General features: G+C 40.3%; 1 protein-coding gene across 1 annotated transcript in view; it reads left to right on the top strand.

Annotated features, from left to right (window-relative positions):
- The first annotated feature begins 339 nt into the window (after nt 1-339).
- The window catches only part of PLD5 (phospholipase D family member 5), a 170,967-nt gene continuing 153,392 nt past the window's right edge, over nt 340-17,914 (top strand). Inside the window, exon 1 of the mRNA XM_088524166.1 lies at nt 340-611. Coding sequence (XP_088380292.1) covers nt 426-611 — 186 coding nt within the window. The 5' untranslated portion in view covers nt 340-425. The remainder of the gene's footprint in view (nt 612-17,914) is intronic.

The following is a 17,914-nucleotide window of genomic DNA, read 5'->3' as shown; positions in this document are numbered from 1 at the left end:
ACCTGCAGGCGGGCGGCGGCCCCGCCCGGCCGCGCTCCGCGTGCGCGGAGCCCCGCGGAGCCTCCGGCGCGGCCCGCGGAGCCGCCGTCCCGGGCAGAGGCGGCAGGAGCCGCCGCGGGCTGCAGGGCGCTGCCGGCACCCGGCGGCAGCGCCTCGGAGCGGCGCCCCTGCCCGTGCTTCCCTGACAGCCCTCTCGTACCTGCAGCTCTCCTCCTCCCGCTGCCTCCCCTTCCTCGCCGTCCCTCCCCTCCGCTCTTTGTTTTCTTTTTCCTCCCCTTTCCTTCTTCCCCTCACCCTTTTCTTTTCTTTTCTCTCTCTCTCTCTTCCCCCCCGCCCCTCTCTTATCTCGGACCCCCTTCACCCAGTGCCCCTTAATTTCTCGCTTTCCCCTGGCTCTTGCTTGGACCCTGCCTTGTCATGTCAAGATGGAAGTCAGGCATGACTGGCTCTCCTCGTCCCCCCACGAGGGCTTCGAGCAGCTGAGGCTCAAGAGCAGACCCCGGGAGCCCTCGCCGAGCCTCACCCGCGTCGGCGCCAACTTCTACAGCACCGTCAAGCAGCAGGACTACAGTGCCAGCGTCTGGCTGCGCAGGAAGGACAAGCTGGAGCATGTAAGCCCTTTTCTCCTGCTTCCCCATCCAGAGCTCTCCCTAGGGGCTCCCTTGGGCTGCCCCTCTGCCACCTTGGACTCGGGAGACAAGTGGTGCTTGGATGTTCCCGGGCATGACTTTGCCGACTGGCAGGGGAAGGAGCCACCTGGAGATCCCGGGCTGGCCAGAGCCCAGGTGCATCGGAGTTGATGCCCCCATGTCACATGCAGAGCTCTTCCTCACTGGAAAGATTTTGAATGTTCTTGGCTTATTCATTCTCTTCCCGCAAATTCAGCACTAATGTGGGAGGAGAAATATTGGGGTGGTGCAGATGGAGGTTAGCGCGTTTATCTCACAGTGATTATAATGTAGTTCTAAAATTGCCAAAAGAAAATACAGTCTTTAGTTCTAGATGTGTTAGGGTTTTTTTTTTTTTTTTTTTTTTTTTTTTTCCCCTCTCCTTCCCCCTTCTCTCCCCTTCCCTTCCTTCTTGGGACTTTGAATATTTCCAACCTCTGTTGGGTGGAGGAGATTTTTTTTTTCAAGGCATCTATTCCTGCAGCAGCAGAACGTAACTTAAGTCTGTTTGGGACCACAGCAGAATGGATACTGGAGCAGCTGTGGTGAATACTTTATGAGGTTTAAGGTGCTCCTAAGTATATTCCCATGTCTTAAACAATGTTTGAAAGGATTTTTCGTGTTGCTTCTAACATCAAGGAAATGAGCTGAGATGACCAGCGTACTGTACGGGAGTTTTCTGAATAGCTTACTAGATGAACCCTATTGTTAGTGTGTACAGTACAATTGAAATAGGGGAGTAGCCGTGTGTTTGCAGGGATGTAGGCGAATGTGGATGGCTTTGCATAATGTAGCAGTGTACAAATTATTCAGCAGCATAAAGAATGGCAATCACTGTCTCATTGACTTGGAGTTGCACAGAAAAGCACTTCTTGCGATGCAGCCACCTGAAGTCTCTTTCAATAGAAATTGCTTTGTTACAAGGGTACATTACCTTTGTTGCATGAAAATTCTCAATGTCATAGCAAAATCTTTTAAAGGTGAAACCTGGAAGGGAGAAAAACACGCGCATACACACACACACACGTGTGCGTGCACACACACAAAGAAAAATCCCAACCCCAAACTATCAACTGGTTGATAGGGTGTTACCTTCCCTTTCTACCGAACTGCAGAATATTAAACTTGGGGTGTTGACACTTCTGGGTGGGGGAAAGGCTAAAAACTGATGAACTGCTGGAAATGTCACATTTCAAATTTTGAGAAAGGTATCGAATCCTCTCTGCCCTCCTACATGCGTTTTTGTGATTCTTCACTCTATCAAGGAAGCTGCACAGTCGTGAGCTTGTAAGCAGGGTATTCTCCCATTGTGCATCAAAAGGAAGGTCAGTGCCTCATCTCGGCAGGACTGATGGCTAAAACACAGGAAGCATAGGAATCTAAGCCCTGGCTTTTTTAAGAGACATTAGCCAGACGTGTCTACATGTTGATATGTGTCAGCAAGTAAATGATTATAGATGGGAGAAGTAGTCTGTTAACAGTTTGATAACTAAATACTCTTCCGGTAGCTGATGATTAGCATGGTCACATATCTGTATTCAAAATTACACCATGATATTAGCGTGGATGGGGAAAAATAGGCATTACTTGTTTGAAGATAACTGCATAACCTTAATTTTGACTTGCTTTTTTTCTTTCCTGATGAAGTCAGTATTTTGTCACAGTAATCATCTTCAATAATCCTGCAGCACTGGTGTGAAGAGGCTTTTTCTGTATTAAGTTTGGTAGGAATACATGTTCTTCTGGGGATTTCACTCTCATTTGATCTAGTTATTTTTATTCCCATAACCTGTATGAACCATGGTAAGAAAAAATGGAATATTGATATTTCTTTCAATAGTTATTTCATTGCAATTTGTTGTGAATCCTCTGCAGTACATTAGATGTGCCAACAGTGCATATGTGGAAATAAGTTCTTATGATTTCAAGTAATGCATTATTTGTGAGTGCTGTAACAGACAAACTATTCAATGGCTCAGTTCTGTGGATATGAATAAAATATATATTAATTTCTAGACTGTTTTGTTTATACGGTTCTGATGCAATGTTGATATTTTCTTTGTCATTCACAATGCCTGTATTTTTCAGATAAGGCTTTGAGGTTCTTTATGGTTTTCTTGCTAAAGAAGCTGGTGTCCACATGCCACTCTCCCAGTGCAAAAGACAGACCAAAGACGGATCGTTTTGAATGATAGGATGTATGATAGGTTACAGCCAGTCCTGGAGCATGAAGGTATGCATACTTCATGAGGTGGCTCGAGAGCTACATTTTTTGTTGCAGTCCCTCTCTGAGACAATTAGGTTACTTGAGCCTTGCGGAGAAAATCAATACTCAAGGAGTGAGCATACATGCACTGGTTTTTAAAGTATGTAGTTATAAATTCGGTGCTTCGCAGCAGTAGGTATAGGCAGAAGAAACATGTATAGTGAGTGTAAGTTGGGATATTCATGAACTTATTTTCACGTTTTATAGGTACTCTATAGGCCTTGGGGAGAAGTTGTTTCCAGTGAAATTGTTACTTAAAAGGATATTAGTGTGGTTATAACAGAAATAAAATAGGGCCAGTATATTTTCTATACTACTTTCAGTAAATCCTTGTAGACCACAGTTGATGATAATGTATGATGAGTACTTTAAAAGTGACTGGCAAGACTTATTGATGTGAGACACTTACCATAAATCAATCTATACAAAAAAAAAAAAAACCTTTAAAAACCTTTTAAGAACTTAAATGAGTTTATATCAATTATATACTCCACATTTACAAATAATTTGCTTCTAAATTTCAAAACTGTAACAAAGCTATTGAGGGTTTTGTTTATCTTTTACTGACCTGAGTTTGAAGTTTGATAAAGTTATGAGGTCCAAAATTCAACCATTACCATGACTTTCCTAAAAGCAGAACCAGTTCATATATAAAGATATGATGATGTCTTAAAAGTTGATTAATACTTAATGACTGAGTGACCGCAGAGGAAGTTGAATGCTGGAATGTATTGCTGGCTTCATGGTAGTTGTCTGTTAGGTGAATCTCCAAATAATCTGTGTCCTTTGGGAAAAGCTGATGGACATGACTGAATAACCAATTTCTACTGCATGACCCATCCCTGTTCTTTCTTTCCATTTTTATTCTGTGGAGTCAAACATAATTTTTAAGACAAAATGAGACTGCTTTTATGTATTTAAGGTTAGGCTGTTAAGGTATTTTTCCTGAAGTGCATGTGTACTGTAGCTAATAGGTCAAAGTGGCAATATTTAAGTTAATGAAGGAAATTATCAGAGGTGTGAGGAAGCTTCATGTGCTGGGTGTGATTGTAGCAATGTTGCAAACCTCTGATTAACCTCTCTGCAGAGGTGATTTTGTTCAAATCCTGAGCATCTCCTTCAGCTGGTTCCCAATGCCTTTTTGTAAAGCTGCTTATCACATACTGGAAGAAACAGAGTGAAAACTGTTGTGTGAAAAGTTCCCAAGTCTCCTTAAGTGTTTTTGTGGGGAGATAGGGATGCTTTGTGTTGAAAGAGGGATGTGTGTGGGGAGTTGTCTTTTTTTTGCTTTTGGGGATTTTTTTTTTTGTTTGTCTAGGGATGTGAATTAGGTAAGAGGATGTAAGGATGAGGAGAGGCAGGCTAGCCTGATAGCCCTCAGCTGCAGAGAGTTACCCAAGTCTGATTTAACTTACAGCAAGTCTCCATCATGTTTGTCATTACTAAAAGATGCAGAAATACCATTAGCTACTTTCTTAGTACCTCAGCACAGTATTCAAAAACACAGCCTAATTTTAAACATATATATATTTTTAACCCATACTCTGACAGGTAACACCTGAATCATCGATTCAGGGGTGCTTCATTTTTCATTTTCATGAAAAATGCAGATCTTCCTTCTTAAATATATATTGGCAGTTTCTCTCTTCAGCCACTTTTACATACAACTGTTCACTCAAATACATTAATTCTAAGAATTTATCTTCTAAGAATTGCCTTCAGTAATATGGCTTTGGTGCGTTAGAGAGACTTGGTATTGGAAGAATTTGCATTCCCTAGAGATAGTCGCATGTTAGCATTATGACAATTGGTAAAAATTCTTGACAATTTAATGTGGCATCTCATTTTTACTTAAGTTTTGATCAATAACAAAGATGACTTCAGGATTTTTAGATTCTGTTTAAGCTTGCTATATTGCAAGCTGGCTTGATCAGTTGATGCCACGCAGTCGATGGACACACCGCTGCTGGGTTGGTGGTGTTGCTACTTGGAGAGGAAAGCAGCAGAGGGAATGCAATGCCATCCCTCAACAGAAGCAAATGAATAAGCAGATGTTTGGTCTCAGACACTTTTTTCTTCTTTTTGCCTCTTACGGTACAGGATATTTAAAAACAATGGTAGAACATTTTAATATTGCATTTATGCTCTCACACATATGATAGTGCAAGTGTTAACAGGCAGGGGAAAGGCTTCTAAGCTCCAGAATGAGATATGTTAAGGGTGACAGAAGATACTGCGCACATTGCTGTAACCTGTAACAGGTGAACAAGGAAGGGAAACATATCTGTGATACAAAGGAAAAAAAAATGTGAGTGGATCTCAAAACCGAGCCAAATCTGTTGCTGGCTAGAGCCAGAATAATAGAAGTGAGAATAATAGAAGTTACTGAATTGGGAATGTGTCTTATAGTAAATGCAAACACATGGCTTTTTATGAGTTGACAGTCTTTAACAAATTATTTATTGTTGCTTAAGGCAATCTGGAATAAATTCAGAAACCAATGAAGAAATGGACTGTGTGTAATGTGTAATGATACATTTCCAAGTTTGTAAGTGGGGATAAGTCAGGGGGTTCAAAACAATTAGTTATCAGCATTTGGATCTTATTTAATGGTGCAGTTGCCAGGTTTTAATTCAAAATGTCTATCTGGCTCAAGAGAGAGATTCCCAGCTTCCCCATTTTAAAGAAACAAACTCCATTAAGCAGAGGAATTTTGGCTCTCTTGTAGCAGAAGGCTTGGATGTTTAGGAACTGCTTGACTGCAAGATGGCATTGGCACATGTTGAAGTGCTTGCTGAAGCAGCAGCATATAGTTAGCTTTGTAGCTGAGAAACTGTGTGAAGAGGTTCTTCTGTTGAAGTGCTGTTCACCTTAAAAATCTCTCTGCCTGGTAATGTTGAGTAGTTATGATACTTGCAAGCCATTGCATATTGCCAAGCAGTGAAGACAACAAGCTGGTGGTTCTGTTTTCTCTTTCCAGTTTTTAAAGCTTCTCTCCTAACATAATAGGAAAAACTCGCTATTAGATTAATGTAATTCATTGGTTCTGATGAATTCAACATCAGTCTATTTGAAAGCCCAGATCTTCAAAGCTAAAATTAAAACAGCTGAGAGTCATGGTCACTGTAACAGGCTTAATTTACTGTGTCTGGCTCCTTGTTGTTGCCTAAGAAAACAAAACAACTTGAATTTTCACAGTTGTATTTAGAACTGATTTTACATACGCACGTGCAAACTTAATTCAAACCATTCAACAATTCTTTGAAAGGCATTTTTTTTTAGTTTTTTTGAACAAAATGCGTAAGTCTTATGCAATGTTTGTTCCAGATGCTAGCTTCTGTGAAGATATCAGTTGTCTTTAATGCATCTATCCTAATGCTACCAGCATTAAAGAAAATCCTAATTACTTCTTTAATACTGTCATCCCCTTTATATCTGTGTTGACCATCCTTTTTACAAGGTTTGAAACAGTAGCTTCAGAAACTTGCAACCTATTTTCTCTGGCTGTTGCATAAAGAAATATTTTGTAATCCTTAGTAATCTTATCTTGTAGCAGACCATTAACAGTAATGGTTTTAAAGATAGCAGGGATGCTTAAGAGAGGCTAAGCAAATTATCCTTAGTGAACATCTCCAAACGCAATCACTTCACTGACTGTAGAGGATGCCCAAAGACACTGTTCAGCTCCTTGGCTGAATTTTCTTTTTGTGTGTCTAGCTTGGACCTTTGTCCATTCCAGAACAAGGAATGCTAAAGCACTGTGGTGAAAATCTTTACCAGACTCTTCAAGGAAACAACAGAGCAACTTGTCCCAATGACTTGGTTCATCACCTCTCAAGATAGGAAGCGGTATACTAACTTACTGCTAGAAGAGAAATTCTAGTGTTTTTTTTTTTCTCTTTGGGGAGACCTTTCCTGAGGAACATGCTTACAACCACCTGCTTTTCCTCCGTTCTTTCTATAATCTCATTTAAGGACTGATTCTCAGGCCTTTTACATACAGTCGTAACTGAGAAGAACCAGCTACTCTGTCAGTGTCTTGGAAGGGCTGTATACCCTTTTAAACTAAATATTCTCTCTTGTCCTTTATCTGAATCGTAAGTGAAATTTATGGAAAATGAGACTTAGAACTTAGGTGCTACTTTGAATTTTGTGTTTGTAGATGACAGCTATTAGGATACAAACCCACCATCTTACTGTTCCAGTGCAATGACATTCTTCTGATGTCTGTGTTGTTGTCTAGTCTGGTTGGACAATCCAGTTGCTCGAAATCTCTCCTTCACTGGTCTTGGGAACTAACTAGGAGAGAGAATATATTTAGGCTAGGCAATAGGTACATGCTAGGATCCGTATTTACTGATTGGACAAAAGGTAAAACAAACAAAAAACCTGTGCTTGCTGCTTGCTCATGGCTTCTGTGTGCCTGGATTTCCGATATGGTGGATAGAGAAGTGGATGCACACCTAAGTCTTTCCTTATTTTCTGATGGGGAGACACTTGATCATCCAGATTTCTTAAGGTTAGGAGGGAAGGGAGTTATCCTTATCTTCCTTAAGAAGTGACTTAAATACTGGGCTTTAGTGTGTGTAACTATCTTATGGAGGAAGAGGATCTCAGGTGAGAATGAAGAAATAGGTGAGGGGAATTAGGAGAACCTCAGAGTTCGGGGAAGAAAAAAACACGTAGGTGATACCCTGGCTCCACTGAAGAGAGTTAATCAAACTCGAAGTTTATTAGGTTGTAAGCATATTCTTGTCTTCTGGATACTTATTTATCAAAACTTTCAATCTGATTTTTTTAATGCTTTTTAAAGTTTGATCTTCCAAATTCTGTCACTTTTAGAAAGACTTTTCAAATATAATGTATGACTTGAGTATATTTATAGGGATTTAACTTGTTTTGATTTCGATTAAACGTCTTGTGTAACTATGTAGAGAGCATCTAGCTCTGGACAGAGAAATATCAAAGTGATTTTTTTTTAGCAATACTTCACTGGCTTGATGTTTGAAGATAGAGGCAAAATCACTTAAGAGATTGTAATGCCTTTTTTATACGTGCGGTATGTGCTGAGGAATATAGTTTAATTTCTTGCTTGGAAACATCACTTAAGAGATTGTAATGCCTTTTTTATACGTGCGGTATGTGCTGAGGAATATAGTTTAATTTTCTTGCTTGGAAACATGAATTTCATAAAGCTTAGATGGTTCTATTTCTGACTTTTGACTGCTGTCAACATAATCAGCAGCTTGTTTCATAATTTATATAAGTTGCTACAGCTCATAAATAGTAGTGATTCTATTTTAATTTTTGTTGCTATTAGAGTTCACTGTCTACAATAGCACTCAAATGTCTAGTGGAATAAAAAGCTGATGTATTTGAGAATTGCCACTAATAAAGCAACTAGCAATTCAGATAATTCTTGCCATTCTGATAAATTATATAGGTTGGATTTCCTCAAGGCATTTTAACTGCTTGGAGCAGACACAAATGTGCAGCAGTGCTAAGGGGTTGCTGTGACTGTGACCGATAATCAGATTATCAGTCCCCAGTTTGATTTCTTCTCTGTGTGTGTGTGTGTGTGTGATCTTATTGGTAGATCAGGCTTACTTGGGGTCATCCTCTAGCTTGACACTGTATTAGTGTAGGCTATAAAAAGCCTGTCTTAATGAGCAGTTATGCTTTTATTTTGAAACATGAATGAGTAAAAGCTAGTAGTAACTTCAGCGCTCCCAATCATGGCAAACATGACACATCTCATTAGTGCTTTCAGTGTGTTACTGAGTGGCTGCCTCTCATGTTACATGGCTCATCCGTTCCAGGCAGCGTGATGTACTGGGCAACCTTTAGCTGTTGTTTCTCCTGAGGCAAGTGTTAAAGGTGGCAGTGATTTGAACCCTACTTTCTCAATACGGTTGGTGCGCTTGATCTGGGTCCAAACCCCCAGCAAAGTCTCTACTAACCAATAGTGCAGATGTGAACTGTGTTTTCCAGCTTCCTGAGAGCTCATGGTGGGTCAGCTCAGCTGCTGTGGGACTGGGGTAAAAAACTGTGAGTCTAGCTATAGCATGTTAAGCAGATGGAGGAAGAGTCAGGCACAGAGTTCTTATCTCTTCCTGAGTTTTCACTCTGGACCAACGGGTTAATTGCTGAATGCATAGTTAGGAGCACTTAGCTGTTAGCATGCAGCACAAGCCTTGACAATAAGCTATGAAGGTATCCTGATACATGAGACAGGATGCGAAGAAACAAAGATGTAGGCTCACATGCAAAAATGAGCTAAATCCAGTTCACCATTTTAAGTGCACCATTCGATGGTTTCCTTCTCTACTCTGCATTTTGAAACAATTTGTTGCATTTGAAACTGTCAGCTTCTAGTAGTAATGAACAGCTGCCCGAAGAACTCTCAGAAATAAAAAGCTATCTATGAAGTGATTGCTCTCTCCCCAGTTAAAAGTTTCATTGATAGGCTATGTAGGTGGGGAAAAACATTGGTCCAAGAAATGAACAAACAAAATGCCAAACCTAAACCAGATTATGATGGCATTTTAATGATTGTAGGGATCATATGTCTTCATCTCTTGTGCTGCCTGAGGTAGAAACCTGCAGCTGCTTTAAACACAAAACCTGTTGCCGAGTAGTTGAGCCCATGGAAGGACAAAGATGGATGCACCCAGGGCTGCAGCAAAGATGGTCTTGTCAATTCTGTGGTCTCCCTGTAGTTGCTTATCGCAGAGGACCCAAGAGCATCTAGAAAATCTTGTGTTGCTGAAAACATTAAGAAAAAAGACAAGGTGACAAATCATGAAATGGCTTCCTTATTGGTCTCCTGACAGAAGCAAGTTTAGCCTCTTGAAGGGCAGCAGCTGCACAGCTGGCATGGGTGAGGCTGGGAGGTTGAATGGAGTGGAGTAAGTTGGGGCTGAAGTTCTCCAAGTTCCTCTGCAGACCATTTGCTGCTCATTCAGTGCTGCCTTCATGAGTAAAATAGGTGGGAAGTTTCCAGACAAAGAGCTGATTTATGTGGCCATTGCACTTTTTGCTCATCCCCTGCCAAAATATTAAATACCTTTTCTGCTTATAGAGAATTGTCATACAGTCCATAGTAGTGTGTTTAGGCCTATAAAATCTCAGACTGAAGATGTGCTATCTACTGGCTTTTGTGGTCTTTGACATCTTACAGGGAAGGGGATATCCTAGTTTTCCAATGGGAAATGTAATGTCAACTTCTGGCAGGTTTCAGCCTAACATTCACAGTGTCTGGAGGTAACTTCACTCACCATTTGAAGCATTTGCTAGACTGTGCTATTTCTCCATGCATGTTTTCATGCAAAGTAAAGGTGAGGTGTTTCAAGAATAGTTAACTTTCTCTACTCTCTGCATACAAAGTCATTTGGAGCCATGCATACAGTCCTGTGTATAAGTGCTGCTTAAAATAATATGGGGCAATGTATATTCTGTGCAGCCTATATAGGATCTGTGAATTCCCTGAGAAGAAGATGCATCATCTTTTAAATCTTTATTTAACAGGACTTACCAGATGCAGCAAAAAGTGGCTACCTGGGGTAGTTTTAAGGAAGCACAATTTGCAAATGAATGATTGAAGACAAGCAAGCAAAAAGAACTTTAAGTGAAGGAAAGCCTGATGATTTTGAAATTGGTTGCTATTATTATTATTTTCTTGTTTTTATACCAAATCTGATGCTTAAAATTTGCTGGTGCTTAAGGCTTTGGGATGCTATGAGCATTGAAGAGATCATTAATACACTAAAAGTTGTTTCAAGCCTTTACCTTGAACATGATTTATTGTTTGAGTCAATTTTGGGGGTCTAGCATGAAGCAAAGCTATGGAAGCCTTTTGGAAAGCATTACCATTTTAACACAGCAACTTCCTTTGTCAGTGTGAGCTGCTGTCCCAAGAGACTTGCTTGAAATTCCCCATTGAATGTGTGACAGGCGGGTAGCACCTAGCCCTTCCCTTGTTGTTTCGTCCCATTTTACACAGTATTGCACTCTGAGTTTTCTTGTCATGGTTCAGCTGCATCTGACTCCTGCTGCCGAGAGCTGGAATGTGCCAGCCTGTATTCTCTGGTTGTGCTACGTGGACTCTGAATGCCAGGCAGCCCGAATCAGTCAGCTTCTGCAGCCATATGATAGCTGAAACCCTGCACTTCTGGAAACTTCAACTCTTTTTTTCTCTTTTTCTGAGCTTTGTTCCTGTCTGGGTGGGGACTCTTCCTAGTATTCTGTTCGGCTCTGAATAGCTGCTGATGTTTAGTTAATTTTGAGCAACAGCTCTATAGCACAACTCTTCTTTTACTTCTCTGAAAGTAGATTTATTGACCAAAACCTCACTGTTTCTTCCATGATACTTGATGCTTCCCTCATCTTCTGCTCCTCTGAACCTTTTTTGGCAGATCCGCAGCCCTGTTTCCATATTGCATGTCACCTTTTGCTATAGACTTTCTGTAGGGAGCTTCCAAGAAAGACATGGTGAGTGCCGTGCAATAGGATTGCAAAGCCTTGCCCTTTTGCAAGGGGTGTGTGTGTGTATACAAGTATGTATTTTTTTTTTTATTTATTTTGTATTGTTTTTGGTAGGGTGGTATTTTCCAAAGTCCAAATGTTAGAAATAGGGAAATATTTTCTCTTTTATTCTTTTTCTTCCTTCTCTTTTTCCTCTTTGACATACTTAATTTGAAGAGCCAGAGAGTGACTTCACCTTAAGCTCTATTGTGAATGTTTGCATAAAAACTGGCTAAATGGAGCAGCAAGGAAGGAATAGAAAAAGGAATTTTTCAACACTTGTGGTTGGCTCCTTGGAACAGTGGGTTCTAAAAACACAGGAATTCTGGTGAGTGAAAAATTTGTTCTACAGTATAATAAATGATTGTGTATTTGAACTACTGACTCTTAATTTCTGCCTGGGACATGTAGAGTCATTGGCTTATTTAACTGGCCTCTATTATTTTTGAGAGGAATGTGGAAGTTATACATAAAGACTTTCAAGAGGGGTATAAGTGTTTAGACTGAGTGCAGGGGCTATTTCTGCTTTCCAAAAGAAAGAGGTATTTTCAATGTGAGTCGTATCAAATGTCCTAATGCAAACCAACTCCAGCTAACAAGTTACTTGGTAAATTTTACTGATTTTTAAATTCTTATCTTTTTGGAAATCACTTTCTATGTCTGGATGCCAATAGTGCTTTGTCTTCAGCACTTTTTAAATCCGTCTTAGGGGAGGCAATTGGAGATTCCTAGGTGGCTTTAAAAAACCTTTTGATGTAAACCTCCACAGTGTGCACGAACAGTGTGCACGAACAGTGTGAGATGAGCTTTTGTCAGACATTCTCTTTATATACTACAGAGCCCACTCCAAATGTCTGTGTGTGTGGATGTTAGCAGAAAACAGAAGTAAAATAAAAGTGAGTCTTATGTATTCTGTTCAAATGTCAATTTTAATAAGTCACTCTCACTTTTTTCAAAACAGAATTGCTTTGAGATGTATATATTTTTCTTACTGTTTCTTTTTGCAGTCTGGTAATTTCACATTGATTTACATAATGATTCAAGCATCATCCTTACTGCCTGTGAGGAAAAACTGCATTGAATGTGGATCCTATGGATTCTGAGCCAAAAATGTGAAAATTAAATAATGCTTTTTCTTAGTTATTGACTGCCGTATCATCTGCAAAGTTGTTGTACTACTTGAAGCGTGTGGAGAGACCTACACAAATAATCACTTCAATCATCGTTTTTCCACACGAATAACCCATTGCGTGCTGTGACTAGTCCCCATTTGTCATTTGAGCGACAGCGCTGTCAGCCAGAGAGCTGAAGCGCTCTCTGTTGTGCAGTGTTTCATGAACATCGAAGACAACATGACATTTCTTTCACTGTGCATAGGAAACAAGTTGACACATTTATTCCAGTTAGCCAGCAAGCCTTTACCTTTCATCTCCTATATGCTGTGGGGCAGAAAGATACAAGGAGTATAGATAAACTCTTGACATCTCCACTGAAGACAGGTATTTTATTAGTAATGACCTGGAGTTGCATCTATGTATGATATTACTTCCAGGTATAGCAATGTCATCCGTTTTAAATCCCTTTAGAGTTTTTCTTCTAAACTTTGTAAGTCTAATTTTCAGTTGAAGATGGAAAGTATCAGACTGCTGGGCCCTTGGGATAACGTTGGTTCTCTCCATTTCTCAGTGCTGAATTTATGTCCATTTATATACATTTTAATGGAAAGACCGATATGTAGTTGTTTCAGGGGGAGGAGATGTAGCTTAAGGGCTCAGACTGCAGAGAGTTTTCTAACACTTAAGTTGCTATTACCCTACAAACTAGTTTGTGATGGGGCAGGGGATGTTCATTTTATGCTTGCCTTTTTTCTTTGGGGCTTCAAATACAGGACTAGTTTGTTTTATTTCCTTCTCTAGAGGCAGAAAGGGATGACTTATTTTCATTGATTTCAATGGAAGTTGTATATTGGTCTGAAAAACCTGTTTCTGAGCTGCCTGTTCTTGTTAGTTGGTTTGATTGGATGCGTTTTATGTCTCTTCAGAGTTGACTTTTTGTTTTGTTGTTCATGTCTCTCCCTCCACCTGCCTTAGAGGAAAAACTCCCTATGTCCTTTACATAAGGACAGAGATGAAAAGTTGTCTTGGTGTTGTTCTGGATTTTTGGCCAAGGTAGCACCATCCTTTGCATAACCTTCTGTGTGACCCTTTATCAATGCCACATATTTACTCCCCTTGCCTTTACTATGGGGAACCTGACTCATTCATAAGGAAACTTGGTCTTACATTGGTCTTGGTCTCTTCTGGTTATAGCTGGATGCTGCTTTGCCTCTTGCCTGCTGTGAACAGATGTGCTTTTTGCATCTTGATCTTGCTGATAATTCCAGTTCAACATGCAGCTTTAGGGTATATTCTGATATATAACACTTGTGGGATAGATGATGGGAAGCAGTAGTTTTGATGCCCTCCAAAGGGCCTCAAAGTTTGCCATCAGTGTAAATATCCTTCCCTTTTTCCCTGTGATCTTTTTCTCCCTGTGGTCCCTGAGTTTCCATATTGGTTTATAAAGTGCAAACCCTTTAAATGGGAGGCTGGGGGAGGGATTGTCACCTTCTTCCTGTCTGCTTTGAATAAAGGAAAGGAGTGGGATTTGGACCTATGAAGCTATGGGCTACCTTGAGATGACCTGTGAAGCAATGATATTTTTATCATCCTATATACGTGGAGTTTGTATGCAGATAAAAACGTGTGAGGAAAATCTACCATAATTTTTGGGCTTGCTGCATTCTATTTTCTTTATGTGTTTTCAGCTTATGCCTTCCTCTGCTTCCTATCTTTTTATCCAGTTTGGAGAGAAAAATAATTTTTTGAAAATGTTACCTTGCTGTGACTCCCTGGACTCTTCTGAGGTGCTGTTTTGCCTCACTGATGGGTTTTCTTGTAGGTCTTCCTGCAAGCTCTGCCAGAGAGAACTGGGAGTCAGGTACTGGTGCTTGCAAGGTGCCTCTCAAAGTTGTGACAAATCCTTCTGGGTTTTTTGTTCTGTGATTGTTTCATTTACTTTGGAAAAGACTAGATTGATTTCCCTGGGGCTGCCAGTCCTAGAGGAGTAAAGAAACTGAGCTCTGGCGGCACTTGCTATTCAGTCTAGATATTGCTATTGCTATTAAAAGATAAAATTTATAAATCATTGCTCAGCATGGTGGAAAGGAGTGATGGAAAGGAGCATGTTGTACTTTAGTCTACCTGTGGTAGGGGCATCATTGTCATCATATAGGAGATGCTGTAGGACTTCTGCAGGTTTTATGAAACCTGTTTTAAACATGAATAATTGGTTATGAAGATGGCATATTACAAATGGAGAAATAAAAGGTATGGTGCAAACTTGCAGTTGAAGATTCCCAGAAATTATTCTTCAAGTTTTTTTTTAATAAAGCCTGCTGCTGTTCTTGCTTTCTAATTCTTTTCTATCTAGGGAGAGCAGAGTGAGGTTCCTGGCTTGAATTCTTGAATTAAATTATTGAAATTAATTCTTGAATTAAAGCAGATAAACCTACAGAGGGAAAAAGAAAGGTGTAGAGAACCAGAGAAACTGCTCTAGTGGCCTTGAACAATGCTGGAAATAGACTGCTGCTCTTGCAGTAGCTGCTGGTACGTGAATAGATGCAGTATTTACCTTAAAGCAAGCAAGCTATTCCTGCTGAAGGAGGCAGAGCTTAGGAGAAGGTATGTGTGTAATCTGTGTCGGGCATGGCAAAGTATATACTTTTTCACAGGATGATCTGGACATGAACTGCACAACTTTAACCTCATTGCTATAGTCATCAGCCTTTACAGTCTGCCCTGAGATGAAATATTAGAAACACAAGACTTAACGCAGACTATGAGATAATTGTATTTAGACCTTTAAAAAACTGAAAAGTTAGCAAGCCAACAAGACTGAGTGTATTAAAGTGTAGGCATCATGTTCCAAACTTTTACAAAACTGACTGCTGTGTTATGCCAATGGAAAATTGGTTTAGCCCTCACTGACACTGACTGAGAATAAATGGCCCATTAGAATATAGGAATATAGAAGCTGGCTTTTCTTCCCCTTTCCCCTGCACAGCAAATCTGAATGACTCTTTAGAACAGTCATTTGGTAGAACCTTTATCCTGGTTGCTTGTAGACTTGAGGTATAAGTTAAGCATTTATCTGCCTAATTTAGATATATGAGCATAGCATACTGAGGCCTCAAACTGTAAATGTCACTAGGTTGGGTTATGGGTGGTGGTGGTTGTTGGTTTGTTTTTGTAGACCTGAGCTTCTGAAAACTTAGAGTATGAATCCCTTTAAAGCAGAAGAAGCTGTTCAGCCTAACTGATAAATTTGAAATTGTGTATCAGGTGTAATAGCAGGACTTGAGAAGGCCACAAAACAAATCTACCAGCCAAAAAGGACGATTATGGAATTATCTACATGGGCTCATTGAATCACATTAGAGGATAGTGGATAAAGTGCTGTCCTTTACCCTTGGCCCTTATCTCTTCCCCAAGTCAGAATTGATTTCTCTCTTGTCGCTCCTTACCACACTTTCTTATTCTTATGTATGAGACAAGAATTGCCTAGGAAACCAGTTAATGAAGGACTCTGTTCTAGGGCACAAGCATACCTGCTTTCCTAGGCTGGTCTTTGGGGAGCTGAATGATGCTTGATAATAAAATTACAAAAATAATTCAGCTTGCAAGGAACCCCGGAGGTAATCTGGTTCAGTGCAGACCAATTAGACCGGATTGTTCAGGACTGTATCCATTTCATTTTTTAATATATCCAAAGATGGAGATTCCACAACCTCTTCTGCTACTTGTTGCAATACTTGACCATCTTCATGCTAGAGGAAAAGCAATTTTGGTATCTAATTGGTATTTCTTGTCTGTCTGTGTCCATATTTTCTTGTCCCTCTTATCACTTGTCCCTCTTATTCTTGTCCTTGTATTATTCTATATCACATAGATCTATATCTTGTCTTGTCTTATTCTATTATCACATGTCCCTCTTATTCTTGCCCCATCTTCTCCATGCTTTCCCATTAGATAATTGAAGATAACAGAAATTTTCACCCCTACCCCTTGGCTTTCCTTTCTTAAGGGTGAAGAAGCTCAGTTCTCTCACCCTCTACTTGTACCTCATGTGCTTCAGGCTCCTGACTGTCTTGGTGACCTTCCACTGGATTTCTTATAGTGCATCTGTGTCTGTCTCGTATCAGGGAGGTAAACGTTGCATCCTCAACTGGATGCAATAATCCAGATGCAGCTTTACAGTTGCTGAACAGAGAGAAAGAATTGCTTCGTTTCCCTGAAAACTACCCTTTAAAATAGTATGCAGTTGGCCTCCCTGCCATAAGAGCACACTGCTGGCTTTTATTCAATTTGTTGTCTCCCAAGACTCCTGCATCTTTTTCTGCAAAGCTTCTTTCTAGTGTCAGCCTTCCTGCTTGTATTGTTGCATGGGGTGTTAGTCCATTCTTGGTGTGGGACTTTGCCTTTTATCTTCATTGGCTCCTGTAAGCCAGTCTGAATAGCGGCCCTGCTTGTCCACTATGCCGAAAGTCACTCTGTGCTGGTCATTAATAAGATACTAAACAGTATTGACCCTGGTAGCAATCTTGGAGAGACTCCTGTAGTCTCTACCAGCTGGGCTTTGTATACTGGCTACAAACCCTTTAAGAAATGGTTCAACCATTTTCCCACCCATCATTTGCTTACCAGTGCACTCCTTCCCAATTTGTCTGTATGGATTATGCAGGAGACTGTCAGAGGCCTTGCTAAAGTCAACTTATGCCACATCTTCTGCTGTTATCTTGTCTACAGAGCCAGCCTCTCATCAGATTAGTGCAATAGAATTTGTTCATAGTAGATCTATCTTTTTTTCCATATTCTTGTCCTCACCTGCCACCTTCTCTCTTGAAGAATGAGAAGCTCCACCATTTGGCCTCTAGATGGTTTGTTCCTGAGATTGGCTGTCTTTTCAAGCAGGAGAAATCCAAGGCGAATTTCTCCCCTTCACCCACCCCTTAGCACACCCAATTATTACTTTGGATGGCTCTACAGGCAAACTGTCTTCAGTTGGACTGACTTGATTAATTTGTTTTGGGAGATATCACAGATTCTATTTGTAACTAACCTTTTTGTGTTGGAGGAAGGAGTATGTGAGAGTGGTAGTGACACTTTGAGACTTGAATTGTTCACTGAATTTCCTCATGTGTCAGTGGCTGTCTTTGCTTGCAAAGTGACCTTAGCTTAACTGTTTCAAAATTTACCTGGCTTTAGTAAGATGGACACACTATGAAAGAATAATGGCCTTAGCTGAGCAGAGTAAACCATGTTAAAATCACAATTCATTATAAGTTTGTATTCAATTTTCAGATTGGGTGTCCTAAAGCTGACCTAACTTAAAGAAATGTTTTGGGGCTAGACAGCAA

Source organism: Tinamus guttatus, unplaced genomic scaffold (genome assembly GCF_059628265.1).
Source record: "Tinamus guttatus ecotype Peru unplaced genomic scaffold, ASM5962826v1 Tinamus_guttatus_pri_ptg000208l, whole genome shotgun sequence".
NCBI lineage: Eukaryota > Metazoa > Chordata > Aves > Tinamiformes > Tinamidae > Tinamus > Tinamus guttatus.
This window is presented reverse-complemented; position numbering and strand designations above follow the sequence as displayed.